Source organism: Nyctibius grandis, chromosome 12, assembly GCF_013368605.1.
Source record: "Nyctibius grandis isolate bNycGra1 chromosome 12, bNycGra1.pri, whole genome shotgun sequence".
Lineage (NCBI taxonomy): Eukaryota > Metazoa > Chordata > Aves > Nyctibiiformes > Nyctibiidae > Nyctibius > Nyctibius grandis.
In genome coordinates this window covers 1,792,714-1,809,065 of record NC_090669.1, presented here as the reverse complement: position 1 = coordinate 1,809,065, position 16,352 = coordinate 1,792,714, and the positions used below count along the sequence as shown (strand labels likewise).

The following is a 16,352-nucleotide window of genomic DNA, read 5'->3' as shown; positions in this document are numbered from 1 at the left end:
GTACAGAAGACAGTAGAAACCAGGGCTGCCCAGGTTCCACGCTGTCACCGTTCCCATGGCAGCCCTGGTTTCGGTGGCTCCCTGAGTTGGACACCCCCATCGTGTAGCCACCTTGGGTGACACTTCCCATGCTACGTGACAGGTACCCAGCAGCCCCACATGCTGGGTCAGGCTGGAGCTTGCTGGTGCGGGGCAGGGCTGCACCCGGGTGATGCCAGAAATGACAATTATGTCCCATGAGACCCCCACCCTCCAGCCTGCTGCACTGACCCCCCCAACTCACCCTGCCCCTGGGCAGCGGGAGCCAAAGAAACACCGTCACTCATTAAAGGTTCGTTTTTATTTCTGGTTTAAAATCAAAATTAGTCGTTCTCTGTACTTACATTATATATAGATTTATAGAGACATTATAGAAAAGAATTTTTTGTTTTTCTGCAAAAATCTGTAAATAAAAAATAAAATAAAACAACAATAACAACAAAAAAAAAAAAGGTGACAGCTTCTGTCTGTCCGTCTGTCCGTCCCTCTGTCGTTCCTCCTGCCCCTGCCCTCCCAACAGACCGGGAAAGGCTCTGGGCTGAGGCCACATCTCACCATGCTCCCTACAACCACAGCCGGGGAGGGGCAGGAGCACGTGGAGCTGGAAAGAAGAAACGCCAGCAGAATATATTAATATCTCATATTTCATTTTATTTAAGTCCTGGGGACTCCGGGTGGCAAAGGGCAGCAGTCCCCACGGCCCAGGCGACTCCTGGAAAGAAACGGCGTGGTTTCCAAAGTGCAGGTCCTTCCAGAGCGACAGGGCACGGGGCCCTCGAGCGAGAGGAAGGCGAGAGGAGGCAGAGGGATCCGGGACGTCTCCCTGCCGCTCCGGTCCCAGCAGCCGTAGCCGACGAGGCGGGCAGGAAGGGTGAGCTCCCCATGGAGTTTAAATAGCGATCAAAGAGTGGGACGTGCAGCGAGCCCCCGCCGTGCCCAGGGGTGCGTCCGTGGCACCCTGGCGGGGAGCAGGGAAGTGGTGCTCCGTAAGGCAGTGTGCGGCCACGGTGAGCTGCCGGTGGGGGGAATACTGCGGGCTACGGCCCCAGTCCGGGCGAGCCCGGGCGGCCCCGCGGTGCCTTCGCCCTCCCAGGATGGCAGGTGGGTGTGTGTGGCGGCTCAGAAAGCCGTGCTGGCCATGCTGGCTGGGGCAAAGATCCGCGGGAGGCTGTCCAGGGTCTCCTCCAGCCGCCGGTGAGCTGATTTACCATCTTCCCCTGCAAGTACACGCGGTGGCGGTCAGTGAATCCAACTGCACAAGCTCTGTCCCCTGCCCAGTCCCCAGCCACCTTCCTTGGCCTTTCCAGGGAAACGTGGCTAACGCCTGGCAGAGCTGAGCCGGCGTGCTACGGTCTCTCTGGTCCTCCTTAGCACACCCTCGGGCAGGTGGCAGCTGGGATCCGTCTCAAAAACCCCCCCCAGAGCTCCTGATCCAAATGTTGCAGGTCATTTTCTTCAGCTGCCTGCCATACCCGTGCCCACGCGGGGCAGGGATCACCCACGGGTGGGCTGCAGGAGAGCCTGGCTTGGGGCAAAGGGGTCAGGGCGTGGGGCTGGGCCAGCTCCAGCGTCTCCAAACAGCTGGTTGCCCAGAGAAGCTGTGGCTGCCCCCGCCCTGGCAGTGTTCAAGGCCGGGTTGGATGAGGCTTTGAGCAACCTGGTCTAGTGGAAAGGTGTCCCTGCCCGTGGCAGGGGGTTGGAACTAAATGATCTTTAAGGTCCCTTCCAACCCAAACCTTTCTATGATTCTATGATCTGCGTGCGCTGGCACCGGGACCCCGAGGGCTTCCCCAGGACCCCCGGGCACACACAGGGATGCTCACATCCACACTACAAGCTGCCTCCCAGACCTTCGCCCAGCACCCCCGCATGCCAATCTGCCCGCAGTGGCCATCCCCGGCAAGAGGTGGTGACACGGACATGGGACACGAGGTGCCTACGTGTGCCGGGGTGCCACGGGGATGGGCTCTACGAACAACCAAAACACACAGACTCCAAAAAAAAAAACATGACATGGCTGACAGGCTCTAAGACGGAGACATTCGTGAGCAAAGCGGCAGGAGCGGGGACGGAGGGGGACGAGGACGGCTCACGTGTCCCAACCTGTGCAGCAGCTGCCGCGATCTGGAGGCCTAGAAACCCACTCAGATGGTTCTCTCAGTGCCGTCTAGCAAATAATAAACAACAACGAGGCTTAGTGGCCATGGGACACCCGGCCCTCACCGCCCACTCGCTCTTGCCCAGCACACGATAAGCCAGAGTGCGTGGGGTAGGCAGGGACCAGCCTGGGACCCCCTTCTCCCGGGGGCACTGGTGGCACTGGGAGATGCCGCTCGGGATGCCGCGGGTGGGGAGGGAGAGGAGCAGCAGGACACTCACCACACAGCATCAGGCTCTGCTTGGCTGCCTCCCGCACAGGCTCCTTGTCGGTTTGGCACAGGTAAACCAGCTGCTCGATGCTCTCCTTGGCCTGCACGAGACAGGACGAGGGGCTGAGGGTGGCCAGCAGTAGGGCTGCAGCCCGGAGGGAAGGTGGCACAGGGAGCTGCAGCCCCACGGTGCAGGGAAGTCCCTTGTCCTGTCCCTTCCCTCCCCGCGTCCCTGCGTTTGGGGCACCCCCAGCTCCTCTCTCCCGGGAGCAGGTGGCCCTGCAGGTGTGACCAGAGTCACCGGCCACACGCAATCCCTTCTCAGCTCTGCTGCCTCCTCCCTGCGTCCCTCTCACCTTCAGGCAGCCCAGCGCCGCGCACCCTGCCACGCGCGTCTGCACCTCCTCGTCCTCCAGCTGCTCCAGGTAGCACACGAGGGCCTGGGGGACGTGGCGGGGGTCAGTGCCACCACCTGCAGCAGAGCTGGGGGACAGCACCCCGAGGGCCGTCGCCCCAGCCCTCCTCGTCCCCGGCTCGCCCGGCACGTACCCGTTGGCGGAAGCGCGGGTTTTCTGCCAGGCTGCGGAGCTGGGCCGACACGGCGCTCACCACCTTGCTGTTACCCTCCACGAGGAGCAGGCTCAGCGCCTTGAGGCCCTCTTTCTTCAGGCGGCCCTCGGGCACGCGCTTCAGGGCACGCAGCACCACGTCCTGGTCGTCCGAGTTGAGGTTCTGCGCCAGCAGCGCTGCGGGGAACGGCCGGCTGAGCCGAGGCGCTGGGAGCCTGGTGGCACAGCCCCTGCCACCGCAGGGAACCAGCCCGGGCACCCCGCACCCGCGCCGGGCAGAGGTGACCCCAAACAGGGTGTCAAGGCACGGAGCTGCTGGGGCACCCAAGCCAAGGTGCTGGGGACCTACAGCGAGGACCCAGGGTGCTCAGGAAGGCAGCGTGGGAGTGGGCTTGCACCAAATCAGACCAACTTGCCCACCCCAAGGATGGCTGAGTCTCTGGGCGATGCCCCAGGGTGGTCATGGTAGTGATCATAGAATGGTTTGGGGTGGAAGGGACCTTAAAGCCCATCTAGTTCTAACCCCCTGCCACAGGCAGGGACACCTTCCACCAGACCAGGTTGCTCCAAGCCCCATCCAGCCTGGCCTTGAACGCTGCCAGGGAGGGGGCAGACACAGCTTCTCTGGGCAACCTGGGCCAGGGTCTCACCACCCTCACAGCAAAGAATTTCTTCCTCAGATCTCATCTCAATCTCCCCTCTTTCAGTTTAAAACCGTTCCCCCTCGTCCTGTCACTCCATGCCCTTGTCAAAAGCCCCTCTCCAGCTTTCCTGTAGCCCCTTCAGGCACTGGAAGGCTTCTATGAGGTCTCCCCATGATCCCCTATGGTGATGCTCCAGCACCCCATGGCAGGGTCTAGGGAGGGTGGGAGGGCACCCACCTTCATCTGCCAGCTCCATCATGTAGGTGTCAAGCACCAGGGCGCCGAGCGACTCAAAGTGGCTCCAGTACTGGAAGATGGTGACCTGCTCGCCCTGGGCGCTGCCGGGCCGCCGGGGCAGGCGCCGATTCAGCACGTCCTCCACCAGTTTCACACACACTGCGGGAAAGGAGCTGGGTCAGGGTGCACAGCAGCCGTGGCCACCCCTCTGTGGGGCTCTCCCCGAACACCCCTGGGCGCCCACTCACCGGCGTCAGCCAGGCCAGGGTGCCGCTCGCTGATGGGTGCCGCGTACTGGGCGCTGAGCACCTGCAGGAACCGCTCCACAGGGCACGTGTAGACGTTGGGGACGTCCACGCAGCGGTCCCAAAGGGGCAGCACGCCTTCCTTCCGCGTCGAGAACTGCACCACTGCGGGGACAAGGCGCTGTCCAAGCTTCCCCGCGGCAGCGGGCGGGCGACTCCTGCCACACGGGTGGCACGGCCGGTCCCCTGGGCCGCGCGGGGCTTTACCTTCGGCGGCAGAGCCGGCGCCTCCCGCTCGCTCCTCCGTCAGCTGGCACACGATCTCCAGCACCTGCGCCTCCCGCAGCAGCCCGTCCAGGGCGTACATCTCCCGGCACCGCAGCGGGCCGAAGGTGCCCAGCTTCTGCAAGGCACCGTCCAACCGGGGACCTCAGGGACAGCCCTCACCACCTCCACGCTGCCGCAAGACACCCCTCGAGGTGGGGGACCCACAGCCCACCCCAGGACGCCTCCTGCCACCACACCCCAGTCCCCGTCCTCACCAGCAGCAGGCGGTTGCAGTTGGTGAGGTGAAGCACCAGGGCCTTATCCAGGAACTCGTTGCCGGTGCTCAGGGGGTCGGTGCTGGCTTCGGAGCCGCTGCACATGCCGGTGTCGTCGGCCCCCGTGTCGCCAGCGCTGGGGGCCCTGCTGCCACGCCGGGGTCTGCCAGCCCTCCTGCAAGCCACGGAGAGACCTGCAGGTCAGCGCAGGAAACCTGGACCCGACCCTTCCCCACCCACAGGGGCTATGCTGGGCAGTTTCTGTAGGACCTACAGTATCACGGCATCAGGGCTGGGTGAAGCAGGTCCCAGGGGCACAGGGCATGGGGGCTGCCTCCCAGCTCAGCGCCCATGGAGAGATGTGGGGTGGCATTGTGCCACCAGAAGGGCCACATCCTGCTGTTGGACCTGTCCTGAGCTGCGATGGGCCGGTCTGAATGCACTGGGGCACCCTGGCAGAGCTGGGCACCCCCCATCCCAACTGCCCCAGGGCCACGTCCTGCCCCGCGCCCCATCCCACGAGCCGCCGCTGTGCACCTCTCGTCTGGGAGAGGCTCCTCCTCGGAGCCCTCCGAGTCCTCCATGTCGGAGGTGTTGAGGAAGCTGAAGCTCTCTAGCGCGTGCTCCACCGTCAGGCTGATGCTGGAGGCCCGGCTGAGGAAGACACCCTGCTTCTGCTGTGGAGGAAGGCACGGCGGGGTCACGTCCTGGCTCACCAGCCAAGACAGCCCTGCCACCTGCGTCCCTGGGCACCGCCATCAGGGATGGCCCCGTCCCCATCATCCCCATCATCCCTGGATCCCTGGGCACCACCAGCCAGGATGGCCTTGTCCCCCTTGTCCCCAGGCACTGCCATCAGGGATGGCCTTGCCACCCTCATCCCTGGGCACTGCCAGCAGGGATGGCTCCATCCCCCTTGTCCCTGGGCACCACCACCTGGGGACCACCACCACCACCAGCCAGGATGGCCCCATCCCCCTTGTCCCCAGGCACTGCCATCAGGGATAGCCCTGTCCCCCTTGTCCCCAGGGGCTGCCAGCAGGACTGACCCTGTCCCCATTGTCGCTGGGCACTGCCATCAGGGATGGCCCCATCCCCATCATCATCCCTGGGCTCCACCAGCAGGGATGGCCCGGTCCCCCCTGTCCCTGGGCACCACCAGCCGGGATGGCCCCGTCCCCCCTGTCCCCGGGCACTGCCCGGAGCCCCTCACCAGCAGTATCTCCTCCAGGTGCTTGAGCTCCCGTTCGAGGGGCTGCAGCTCTGGGAACTGCCCCCGATAGTCATCCAGGGCCGAACCCAGGAGGCCGATGGCCTCCTCCAGACCCGAATCCACCACCTTCCCCCGTGGCACCTCGGGGACGCTGGCGGGCAGCAGTGGGGCTGGGACGGGCCTCTCCTCCGCGGGGGCTTGTGCCAGCGCCGCGGGGACCCCGGTGCCACAGCCGCCCCGTGCCGGTGCCTGGCTCTGCACCGGCTCGGCCCCGTCACCCTCCGCCTCGCAGGTGGTGGCCCACGCCACGGCGGCGCGGGGCTTGGCCTCGGCGCCCCTGTCCTGCCCCACTGCGGTGGCCGCCACCGAGGTGCTGGGGAGGGGGTCCGCGTCCTGCTCTCCCGTCCCTGTGTCCTCCAAGCTGGGCGTGGGCTCCCAGGGGCTCTCCGCAGCCTTCGCCTCCATCGTGGCGTCCACGCTGGCCTCGCTGATGTGACTCAGAGTCCGGGAGTAGGGCATGTGCCCGTTGGCCACCGCATCCTTCTTACGGCTGCCAGGCTCCTCCGGCTGGCTCCCGGCGGGGGGGACACCAATGCCACCGGCCCCAGGCCCGGCCCCAGCCTCCTCCGGCTGCTGGGAGAAGGAGATCTCGATGGCGGGGGCGGAGGCCTGCACCTCGGGCTGCACGATGGGCTTGTGGGCGGCGTGGCGGGCGCTGCCGGAGAGCTGGGGGCTGGAGGAGTCGTCCGAGGACTCGGAGGAGATGGACCAGGCCATGCCGTTCTCCAGCTCCTCCTGGCGCCGCAGCATGTTCTGCGGAGGGGGAAAATGGTGTCAGACGAGACCTTCCTGCCGCCCCGTCAACCCGGGGCAGGATCTGGCCGAGCCGGAGGGCACCAAGGCCGTTGTGACCCCCGGCACGGCAGGAGCTGGCAGACCATGGCTGCCTCCTCCAGCCCTGTGCCCCACGCCATGCCAGGGGGGAGGCTGGCTCCCACGCACGGCCCAGAGCCCCCGGGGTGCCAGCGGCTCCCTGGAACGGTGGGCAGATCCGGCATGGCCTCGGCGGGGTGCGACACGTGAAGCCAAGGACATGACCCACCATGGCTGCAAGGACGGCGACAGCCCTGGCACCATCACCAGTGCCGGCCATCGTGGCAGCACCACGCCATGTTCACCATCACTGAACCAGTGGTTCACCATCACTGACCCACTGGTTCACCATCACCGACCCAGTGCCATGCCGTGTTCACCGTCACTGACCCAGCGGTTCACCGTCACTGACCCAGCGGTTCACCGTCACTGACCCAGCACCACGCCAACACCATGTTAGCATCATGCCAGCACTGTGACACTGTCACGCCAGCACCGGTGCCACGTCAGCACCACACCAGCACCATCGCACCAGCACCACGGTGCAGCACACCGACAAGCCTTCTACTCACTACTGCCCGGCTCTCGCACGAGGACGTGCAGCCAGAGGAGCAGGGCTGGCCCGTGCCACCCAGGTTGCCCCAGCTTGAGGACTGTCTCCCCGGGGCCAGCTAGACCCCAGCCTGGCAGGATCAAGCCTCCAGGCATCAGCGAGGGCTAGTGAGGAGACAAGGAGTGGCTACGGCTACTGCGGGATGGACTAAGCTACTGGCCGGCTCCAGCCCTCGCACTTACGCGGCCCTGCTCGGCCGAGGAGACGTCGCTGCAGGAGCAGCTCTGAGACAGCTTCTCGCAGAGCGTCTCCCGAAAGATGTCCAGCAAGGACGAACCGTGCTTGTCGGCCGCCCGCCCCGGGCTCTTGGGCAGAGAAAAGAGGAGCTGTGAGCACGGGAGGAGCAGGCGCCGGTACCGGGGAGTGGTGGTTGGAGAGGAGCTGCCCACCCCTTGTGCTGTGCCACCCTCTGGGCACGTCCCTGCGTGGACCCCTCCACCGGCCACCCCTCCCGAGCAGCCCTGCCCGGTGTCACACTTACATAGAAAGCCTGTTCCCGCAGGGACGGCGTGTCGGGTGGGCTCTGGTTGTAGGTGGAGAACCTCTTGTTCACCGTGGAGGCCTTGTTGACGGTGCTGGCTGCCGAGGGCTGGTCGTCCTTGTCGAAGGGGCTGGGGAGGAGAGGAGGGAGGTGAGGGGTGCGTGCCAGCCCCGGAGGGTCTCGACCCTGCTCTGCAGTGAGCAGGACACCAGGACCCCATTGATCCCAGCTCCGGTTTTCCATAATTACAGCCCAGTTTGGGGATGGGAGAGAGCCCGGGGCAGGGCAGCTCTCGCCACGCCGTGCCGGCCATCCCCAGCCCTGCCATGAGCTACCAGCAATGCCTGCTGAGATACTCACTTCCAGGTCACCTCCAGGCTGAGTTTGAGGGTGCCCAAGTCATTGATATCCACAGCCACGACCTGGGGCAGAGCCGCAAAGAGGTCCTTGGTCTCGCAGGACACGTTGCCCACCACGACATGGTTGGCCAGGCTCTTTAGCTCCGTCACCTGGACAAGGAGAGGGAGGAGAGGATGAGAAGAAGCCATGAACTTCATGGATGCTGTGTGCACGTATGCTGTGTGCCACGATGCCGTGTACATCCCTGCATGGCCAGGATGCCACCACCACCGGCCAACCTCCTCCCACCTCAGCGAGGGGGAGGTTTAGGTGAGGTCCTGAAGGGAAGCCGTGCTGGTATGCAGGGTGGGAGCTGGCCCACACCATCCCTGCCTCATTCTGCACTGTACCTTGATGGAGAGGAACTCGGTGACGAGGGGCAAGAAAACCATCTCCTCGCTGTCCCACACCTGCTTGCTGTTCACCTCGATGCGGCCCCGCAGCTTCCACCGCTGCCGTCCGTACTTCATGAAGATCTGGGGATGCAGAGGCGTGGGTATGGGGTCACCCATACAGCGCTGGGGTCGTGGGTGCTCTCTGTGCGTCCCCAGGCATGGCCAAGGGACCCATACCACCCACCACCACCACATGCCCTCCACGCCAGCACCCACCTACACCCCTCCCAGGCACCCCAAGGACCACAGGGCAGGAGAAGAGCAGATCCCAACCCATAAAGTCCCACCAACCTCGTACTGGTCACCAGCACAGAGCCGGGCAAAGCCTGCCAGTCCTGCAAGAGAAGGCAGAGGGACGTCAGCGGGCAGCAGGCAGGCAGGGAGCGGGGCACGGGACGGAGTAGGACTCGTCACCTTTCATCCGGACGTGGAACTCGCCCAGCTGGCTCTCCAGCTCGTTCTCCAACAGGCACATGTTCTGGGGACACACGGACGGGACAGCACCCGTCAGCAGCCACCCGTGGGACCCAGCACCCTGCCAGCCCACCCCGGCTGGCTGCCTCACCTCCGTGTACTCCTTGTAGCCCTTGCTGGCCTCGGCCAGGCTCTCGCGAGCCTCCCGGCTGCCGGGCGAGCCCGTGCTGTAAGCCTTGACCATGTTGTGGGCTCCGTCGCGGAGCCGCCGCTGGATGCAATAAGCCTCGTAGAGCTCATCTATCTGCAAGGACAGGCCCGAGCTGCGGTGAGGGGCAGGGCGGGGGGCAGCAGGGCCATCCCAGCGCCGCACCGAGGGTGCCCCAAGGTGACGCCGGCCCCCAGCTCTCACCTTGCTGGCATGAAACTCCAGGCGCCGCAGGAAGCGCTCGATCGACTTCACTTGCTGGAAAAGCAGAGCAGATGGTGTGAGCGGCAGCTCAGCCCCTCCGGAGAGGGCAGGATGTGCCCTCCAGCACCCTCCGGCTTCCCCCACTCGGGAGGGTCTCCCAGGACACAGACCAGGCTCCGGGGTGCTCTTCTCCCAGGCTCAGCACTCCCCAACCACAGCTTTTCTCTGCAAGCAGCAGCCTACAAGCCCCTGCCTGGCTCTGCTTCACCCCCTGCCCAGACGCACCCTCCCCGCAGAGCCCCCGTCCCACCCCGTGCAGGGGACAGGGGACAGGCAGCGGGGCAGCGCAAGCGGAGAAGGGGACAACAGTAGGACACCCCAGGCGCGAGGATGAGGGAGGCAAAGGCGGGGGGACGAGGCACTGCTCCCGCTTACCTTATCCAGATCGTAGAGAAAGCCCTGGAGGAGAGAGGAGAGGGATAAGGTGCAGCACAAAGCCAGCTCTGCCCACCCAAGGACACCCAGCGCGTCGCACACCCACCACCCAGAGCACGTCGGTGGGGACACGCAGCACCCAGCCAGGGCTGGAGAGTGCATGATAGTAGGACAGGAGCCCCGTGCAGCCCAACACCAGAGCCCGGGCCAGCCCCTGACGTCCCCACAGAAGCAGGCTCTGCCCCAGGGTGCCCACAACCCTGTCCCTCTGCCCATAGGGCTCTTCCCAGCAACACTCACTAGACGCGAATTCCTCTTGGACTCGCGGATCTGGGTGCTGAGCTTCTCCAGTTCCAGCTGGTGCACCTCCAGGTAGGCTCTGAGGACAACCACACAGCAGGGGTCAGGCCGGGACACCGTGCCCAGGGCTCCTGCCACCCACAACTGACATCAACCCAGCACATCTGGCCCCGCATCCCCACTCCCTGCTCCAGCACCCAGGCGAGGGAGCCCACGTGTGCCTCTACATGGGACATGGTGGGATGCAGGACCCCACGGAGCTCCTGGACCCCAAGACACTGTGCCCACGAGACCTGGCATGTCCCTGCCTGGTGAGATAGGAGAGCTGCCAACCCCAACCCACACGGCAAGCTGTCCCCATGCCCCTCAGGGGCTCCCTGCCTCCAACCACCCGGCTGCAGGGACCCCCAGCACTTACGTCAGGCCCTTCTTGAGAGCTTCGTACACCTCGTCCAGGCGGTTGGGCTGAGGCACCTTGGGGGGTGGGGATTTGTGGGACATTGAGAACATCCTACTGACCCTGGAGCCAGTCTTGCGGGAGACGGTGGGGGTGAAGGGCGAGAGGTTCCTGGGGAGAGAACCAGGCAAAGCCGGGGGTGGCTGGGATCAGCACACAGCACCGAGGTCAGCCCAGGTGCCCCAGCCTGTTTCGAGACAAGAAGGAGCTCGGGGATGGAGGTCTGGTCCGCCCAGACCTGCTTGCTCTCCCAGGACTCCCCAGCAGCCAGTTTAACCAGCCAGCAGGGCCCGGTGAGATCACAGAATCACAGACTGGTTTGGATTGGAAGGGACCTTAAAGCCCATCCAGTCCCAACCCCCTGCTACAGGCAGGGACACCTTCCACCAGACCAGGTTGCTCCAAGCCCCATCCAGCCTGGCCTTGAACACTGCCAGGGAGGGGGCAGCCACAGCTTCTCTGGGCAGCCTGGGCCAGGGTCTCACCACCCTCACACCAAAGAATTTCTTCCTCACATCTCATCTCAATCTCCCCTCTTTCAGTTTAAAACCGTTCCCCCTCATCCTGTCACTCCACGCCCTTGTCAAAAGTCCCTCTCCGGCTTTCCTGTAGCCCCTTCAGGCACTGGAAGGTGCTAGAAGGTCTCCCCGGATCCTTCTCTTCTCCAGGCTGAACAGCCCCAGCTCTCTCAGCCTGTCTCCAGAGCAGAGGGGCTCCAGCCCTCTGAGCATCTCCGTGGCCTCCTCTGGACTCGCCCCAACAGCTCCGTGTCCTTCTGATGTTGGGGCCCCAGAGCTGGACGCAGCACTGCAGGGGGGGTCTCACGGGAGCGGAGCAGAGGGGCAGAATCCCCTCCCTGGCCATGGGGCCATGTGGCCGGGCAGCACTGCCTGCACCGTGTGCCTGCAGCGCCCCCCGTTCCCATGGCTGCCCCAAAGCCATGGGAAGGACAAGGAGAAACCCCGAAGCTGGCGGTGGAGAAGAGCAGGGACTTAACCCCGTCCCAGAGGGGTCAGAGGCTGGCTGGGGGCGGCTGTGGAGGTGGGGGGGTCCCAGGGCTGGCACCAGCCGGAGCCAAGCCGTGCTCCTGGAGTGCCTCTGGGGACATCTCTAGCCCTGGCCACCCTCCGAAGGGGCCACACTCTGCCCCATGGCCAGCACCCTGGCTTGCCAGGGGCATGGCGATGCTCCCTGTGGTCCAGGCACTGTGGCAGGGTGACACGGTGACACGTGCCCTCATCGGCTTGCTGCCCTGCCACCGTGCGCTCCCAGGGACAGGCAGGGATCCCAGCGGGTGGCAGCATGGGAGCATCCTAGGGACCAGCAGCCCTGTCACCCCATCACACGGGGCAGGGACAGCCTCGCCGATGCTACACCTCTCCAGATGCCACCAAACCCGCCGCATGGAGCTGCTGTCCGCCTATTGCCTCCATGTGCCCCACTGCCACCTCGGGGACCTCCCCTGGCCGACCCAAAGGGACGTCGACCCAGCGCCCGGGACCCGAACACCACCCTTCCTGCCTTGTGCAACCGAGTTGCTCCCCAGCCCAGCGTCAACGCCCTGCTCAGACCGGCTCTTCCCTTCCTCCTCCCAACGCATCGTCACGCCACCGGCACCCAGGAGACACCGTGGGCTCCTTGCTTCCCAGCCCCGGGCTGACCTCCCATCCTGTGCCGCTCTTTGCAGGAGCGGCCAAAACACTTCCCCGAATCATTGGTGGGGGGGAAATGAATGTCTTGGCCCCCTCCCAAGCCAGAGCGATGGGTAAGCGCTTGATTTCCACCATCCCTCCTCATTCCCGTCCTCCACAGCCCCTGGAGGCGTCTCCTACAAGCACCTCCCCACCAGCCACTTGGCTGCGGGCATCCAAAAGTCTCTTCCCTGTCCCCAAATGAGCCCCTCTGGCACCCCCAGATTCAGCGATGGTGGCCTGGAAAGTCTCACTTGGCCCAGAGGCTGGACAGGACCTGGGGACAAGAGCTGAGCGGGGCTAGAGGTCTGCTCCCAGGCATGGGGAAGCTCTACCTCCACTTGTGCCCACCCAGTGAAGGTGCCCGTAGGCTGGCAAGGCAACTTGGCACTGCTTTCCCCAGCCGTTTGGCTGAGAGATGTCCCTCCCCCGGCACCGGTGGGGGCACCGGGAGGTAAAGAGCCTGGCTGGGCGCTAGGAAAAGGGATTAAAAGCATTAAAATGCCATTGTCCCGCAGCCCAAACCCATGGTGTGCCCATATCCCAAAAACCAGCTGCGAGAGGGTAGGCAGGAGGTAGGGATGGTGCGGAGGAGGGTGGTGGGGATGAGGGGCACTTGGGGTGGTTCTCACCAACGTGGGGTTCAGCAGAGAGGAGGAGGAGGAAGGGTATGATGGGACCATAACATCACCAGGCAGCTGACGGGCAGCCGGTAAAACCTTTCAGGTTTGAAGTGACCCTCCCAGGAGGGAACCCTGACTCACGCCACCATGCTGACACCGACCCCGGCCACCGAGACACAACGCTTCAAAGCCACCCAGCTCCTTCACTGCACCCATTAAATGCAGAATCACAGAGACTGGTTTGGGTTGGAAGGGACCTTAAAGCCCATCCAGTCCCAACCTCCTGCCACAGGCAGGGACACCTTCCACCAGACCAGGTTGCTCCAAGCCCCATCCAACCTGCCCTTGAACACTGCCAGGGAGGGGGCAGCCACAGCTTCTCTGGGCAACCTGGGCCAGGCTCTCACCACCCTCACACCAAAGAATTTCTTCCTCACATCTCATCTCAATCTCCCCTCTTTCAGTTTAAAACCGTTCCCCCTCGTCCTGTCACTCCATGCCCTTGTCAAAAGCCCCTCTCCAGCTTTCCTGTAGCCCTTTAGGCACTGGAAGGTGCTAGAAGGTCTCCCTGGAGCCTTCTCTTCTCCAGGCTGAACAGCCCCAACTCTCCCAGCCTGTCTCCAGAGCAGAGGGGCTCCAGCCCTCTGAGCATCTTCGTGGCCTCCTCTGGACTCGCTCCAACAGCTCCATGTCCTTCTTATGTCCCATCTGCATCCCCATCTTTATCTGCATCCACATCCCCATCTACATCCCCATCCTAATCCTCATCCCCATCCCCATCCTCTTCTGCATCCCCAGCCCCAGCCCCAGCCCCAGCCCCATCTCCATCCCCATCCCCATCCACGTCCCCATCCTCATCCGCATGCCCACGCCCAAGGCTGTCCCCGTCCCCGTCCCTCAAGGCAGGCAGCACGAGCACCCGTGTCCTACCTGAAGGGCCGGTCGGCCGTCGAGTTCACCCCGGCGAAGGACTGGCTCCTATTGATCTTGGCCACGAGGACTCGGCGCTGCGGGCGCGCAGACAGTGACATCGTTGAGTGTGACCTGGAGGGTCTCCCTGGGGGACACGAGAGAGCGGGGTCACCAGCAGCAGGGTGGGCAGACACACGCAGGCAGGGCTGCCACCGGGACGGGAACGGCGCCCAGGGACCAGGGTGGCTACAGCACCCACGGGCTGGGAGCCTTTGTCCCTCTCAGCACAGGGACGCTCCTGATGGCACTGGGGACATTGCCCCCAGCGATGCTGTGGGTGCCCGGCCCTGGGTGACGCAGGGCTCCGCACCCCATGAGCGCTCAGCGGGGACAGACGGACGGACACATCCCAGCTTGGTCCCCCCGGAGCCACAGGAAGGGGCTGATGCCCAACGCCTACCATGGCCCTTCCAGGCCACGACCATGTGCCCCATCCCGGCCACCTCCTCCTGAGCCCCGTCTCGTCCCACGTCCCGCTGCGGGGGCAGGAAGGGCGCGGGGCCGGAGCCGCGGGCCCAGCCCTTCGCCGTCTCCGCGCTCGCTTCCGCTCGCTCCAGCAACCAGGAGCGAAACCCACGGGCAAGAAAGCGCTTCGGAAAGTCCCCGGCTTTGCCAGGGGCTCCGCTTCGGGGAAGGGGAGGGCCACGCCATTCCCTGCCGGACCCTGGAAAGTCCATGTGGGCAGCACGTGCCCAGCCCCACGCCACCGCAGCCCTGCCAGGGACGGTGCCAGGAGCCCCCAGACCGCTGCCTGTCCCCGTGGCGGCCGGCGCGGTCAATGCCCGCCAGGACGGAGCAGATCTCTGAGTCCGGGGGCTCGGACCCGGCTGCCACCCCATGTCACAGGGGGGACCCAGTCCGGGCTCCTGGTGGCCCTGCCAGCCCCAGCAGTGACAGCCGGGCACTCGGAGGAGCCCAGTGCGCAGGGCAGAGGTCGCTGGATGCTCTGCTTCATCCCGGCCATTGCTGACGCCAGCTCGGTCCCCCTGTCCCCGCCAGCCCCTGGAGCCGACCTGCGGGAGCCGGGAGCCACGGGGACAAGGCCGCAGGGTGCCCGGCCACCGCAGACCCTGCAGGGAAGGCCAGGCAGGGCCCCGGGTGGCGATGGGGCCGAGCTGACCCCAGCCAGAGCTGCCTCCCCGCTCCCCAAGGGGCTCTGCCTTTCCTCCCACCCCAGCACAGCCCTCGGCAGCACCAGGGACGGCACGGGGATGCAGGCGCTGCCAGGGCTCCCACCGCCTCGCCGCCATCCCCACTCCGTCCCCCAGCACAGCGGAGCCCAGCTCGAACCGTCCCCGCATGGGCACGCACCTGCAGGGCCACCGACGGGCGTCCCCCCGGCACCCCGCAGCCATGCCGCCACCGCTGCCGCCTCCCCGCATGCCCGGCATGAGCCAGGGCTGTGGGGAGTCAACGCCAGGCACCGCCGGCGACTTCCGTCCCCGCGGAGCCGGGACGCAGCGGGGCCATACGGGCCCCTCTCGGCACCCGGGTGCCAGCCCAGGACCACGGAGCGGCTCTGTAGGTCGCACCGCCTCGGTCCCTCGGTGCCAGTCCCTCCAGTTTCCAAGACAACGCTGTCCCAATTAAGCTCATTAGGAGGAGCTGTAATCCCTGGGAGCCGGGCTGACCTGCAGGGCCCGGGCAGATTACCCTCTTGCAGGGCTCTTTAATCTCCTCTCCACTGAGCAACGCCCATGGCACCGGTGTTTGAGGCCCCGGACGGGCGTTACAGCAGCTCATCCATAGGGACAGCACCCACCACCCCTACGACGGGGCTTCTCCACGCGTGGGGCAGGTCACAGCTCCGACAGGGTGAGTATGGCCCTGCCAGCCCATCCTTCTCCAGCCCATGTTGCTGTCTGGGGGCATGGGGGAGATCTAAGGAGGGTCAGCCAGGCAGGAGCCTGCGCCGGGGAGAAGGATGCCCAGGGTGTCAGAGGGGAGAAGGATGCTGGGGGTGTTGGAGGGATGAGGAAGCTGGGGGCATCACAGGGGAGATGGATGCTGGGGGCATCGCAGGGGAGAAGGATGCTGGGGGTGTTGCAAGGGAGAAGGATGCTGGGGGTGTCAGAGGGGAGAAGGATGCTGGGGGTGTCAGAGGGGAGAAGGATGCTGGGGGCATCGCAGGGAGAAGGATGCTGGGGGCATCGCAGGGAGAAGGATGCTCAGGGCATCGCAGGGAGAAGGATGCTCAGGGCATCGCAGGGGAGAAGGATGCTCAGGGCATCGCAGGGGAGAAGGATGCTGGGGGTGTTGCAAGGGAGAAGGATGCTGGGGGTGCTGCAGGGGAGAAGGATGCTGGGGGTGCTGCAGGGGAGAAGGATGCTGGGGGTGCTGCAGGGGAGAAGGATGCTGGGGGTGCTGCGGGGGCCCAATGCCCAGCACAGCCCCCAGCGCTCCCCAGCCGCTCGCCCAGACCCCTCTCA

At 65.2% G+C, this 16,352-nt stretch overlaps 1 protein-coding gene across 4 annotated transcripts in view; it reads right to left on the bottom strand.

Annotated features, from left to right (window-relative positions):
- Positions 1-336: 336 nt before the first annotated feature.
- The window catches only part of RIPOR1 (RHO family interacting cell polarization regulator 1), a 33,524-nt gene continuing 17,508 nt past the window's right edge, over positions 337-16,352 (bottom strand). For 3 of the 4 annotated variants that reach the window (XM_068411433.1, XM_068411430.1, XM_068411431.1), the window contains 21 exons: positions 13,882-14,008; positions 10,599-10,748; positions 10,181-10,259; positions 9,881-9,904; positions 9,446-9,499; positions 9,185-9,337; positions 9,034-9,097; positions 8,911-8,954; positions 8,575-8,700; positions 8,186-8,334; positions 7,826-7,955; positions 5,859-6,671; positions 5,183-5,322; positions 4,646-4,820; positions 4,371-4,506; positions 4,107-4,268; positions 3,859-4,017; positions 2,958-3,154; positions 2,765-2,848; positions 2,419-2,509; positions 337-1,256 (listed from right to left, as the gene is read on the bottom strand). In XM_068411433.1, the coding sequence (XP_068267534.1) occupies positions 1,159-1,256; positions 2,419-2,509; positions 2,765-2,848; positions 2,958-3,154; positions 3,859-4,017; positions 4,107-4,268; positions 4,371-4,506; positions 4,646-4,820; positions 5,183-5,322; positions 5,859-6,671; positions 7,826-7,955; positions 8,186-8,334; positions 8,575-8,700; positions 8,911-8,954; positions 9,034-9,097; positions 9,185-9,337; positions 9,446-9,499; positions 9,881-9,904; positions 10,181-10,259; positions 10,599-10,748; positions 13,882-13,982 (3,129 nt within the window). In that variant the 5' untranslated portion in view covers positions 13,983-14,008 and the 3' untranslated portion in view covers positions 337-1,158. Of the gene's footprint in view, positions 1,257-2,142; positions 2,207-2,418; positions 2,510-2,764; positions 2,849-2,957; positions 3,155-3,858; positions 4,018-4,106; positions 4,269-4,370; positions 4,507-4,645; positions 4,821-5,182; positions 5,323-5,858; positions 6,672-7,825; positions 7,956-8,185; positions 8,335-8,574; positions 8,701-8,910; positions 8,955-9,033; positions 9,098-9,184; positions 9,338-9,445; positions 9,500-9,880; positions 9,905-10,180; positions 10,260-10,598; positions 10,749-13,881; positions 14,009-16,352 lie in introns of all 4 variants that reach the window. The other variant, XM_068411432.1, reaches the window with a different exon arrangement.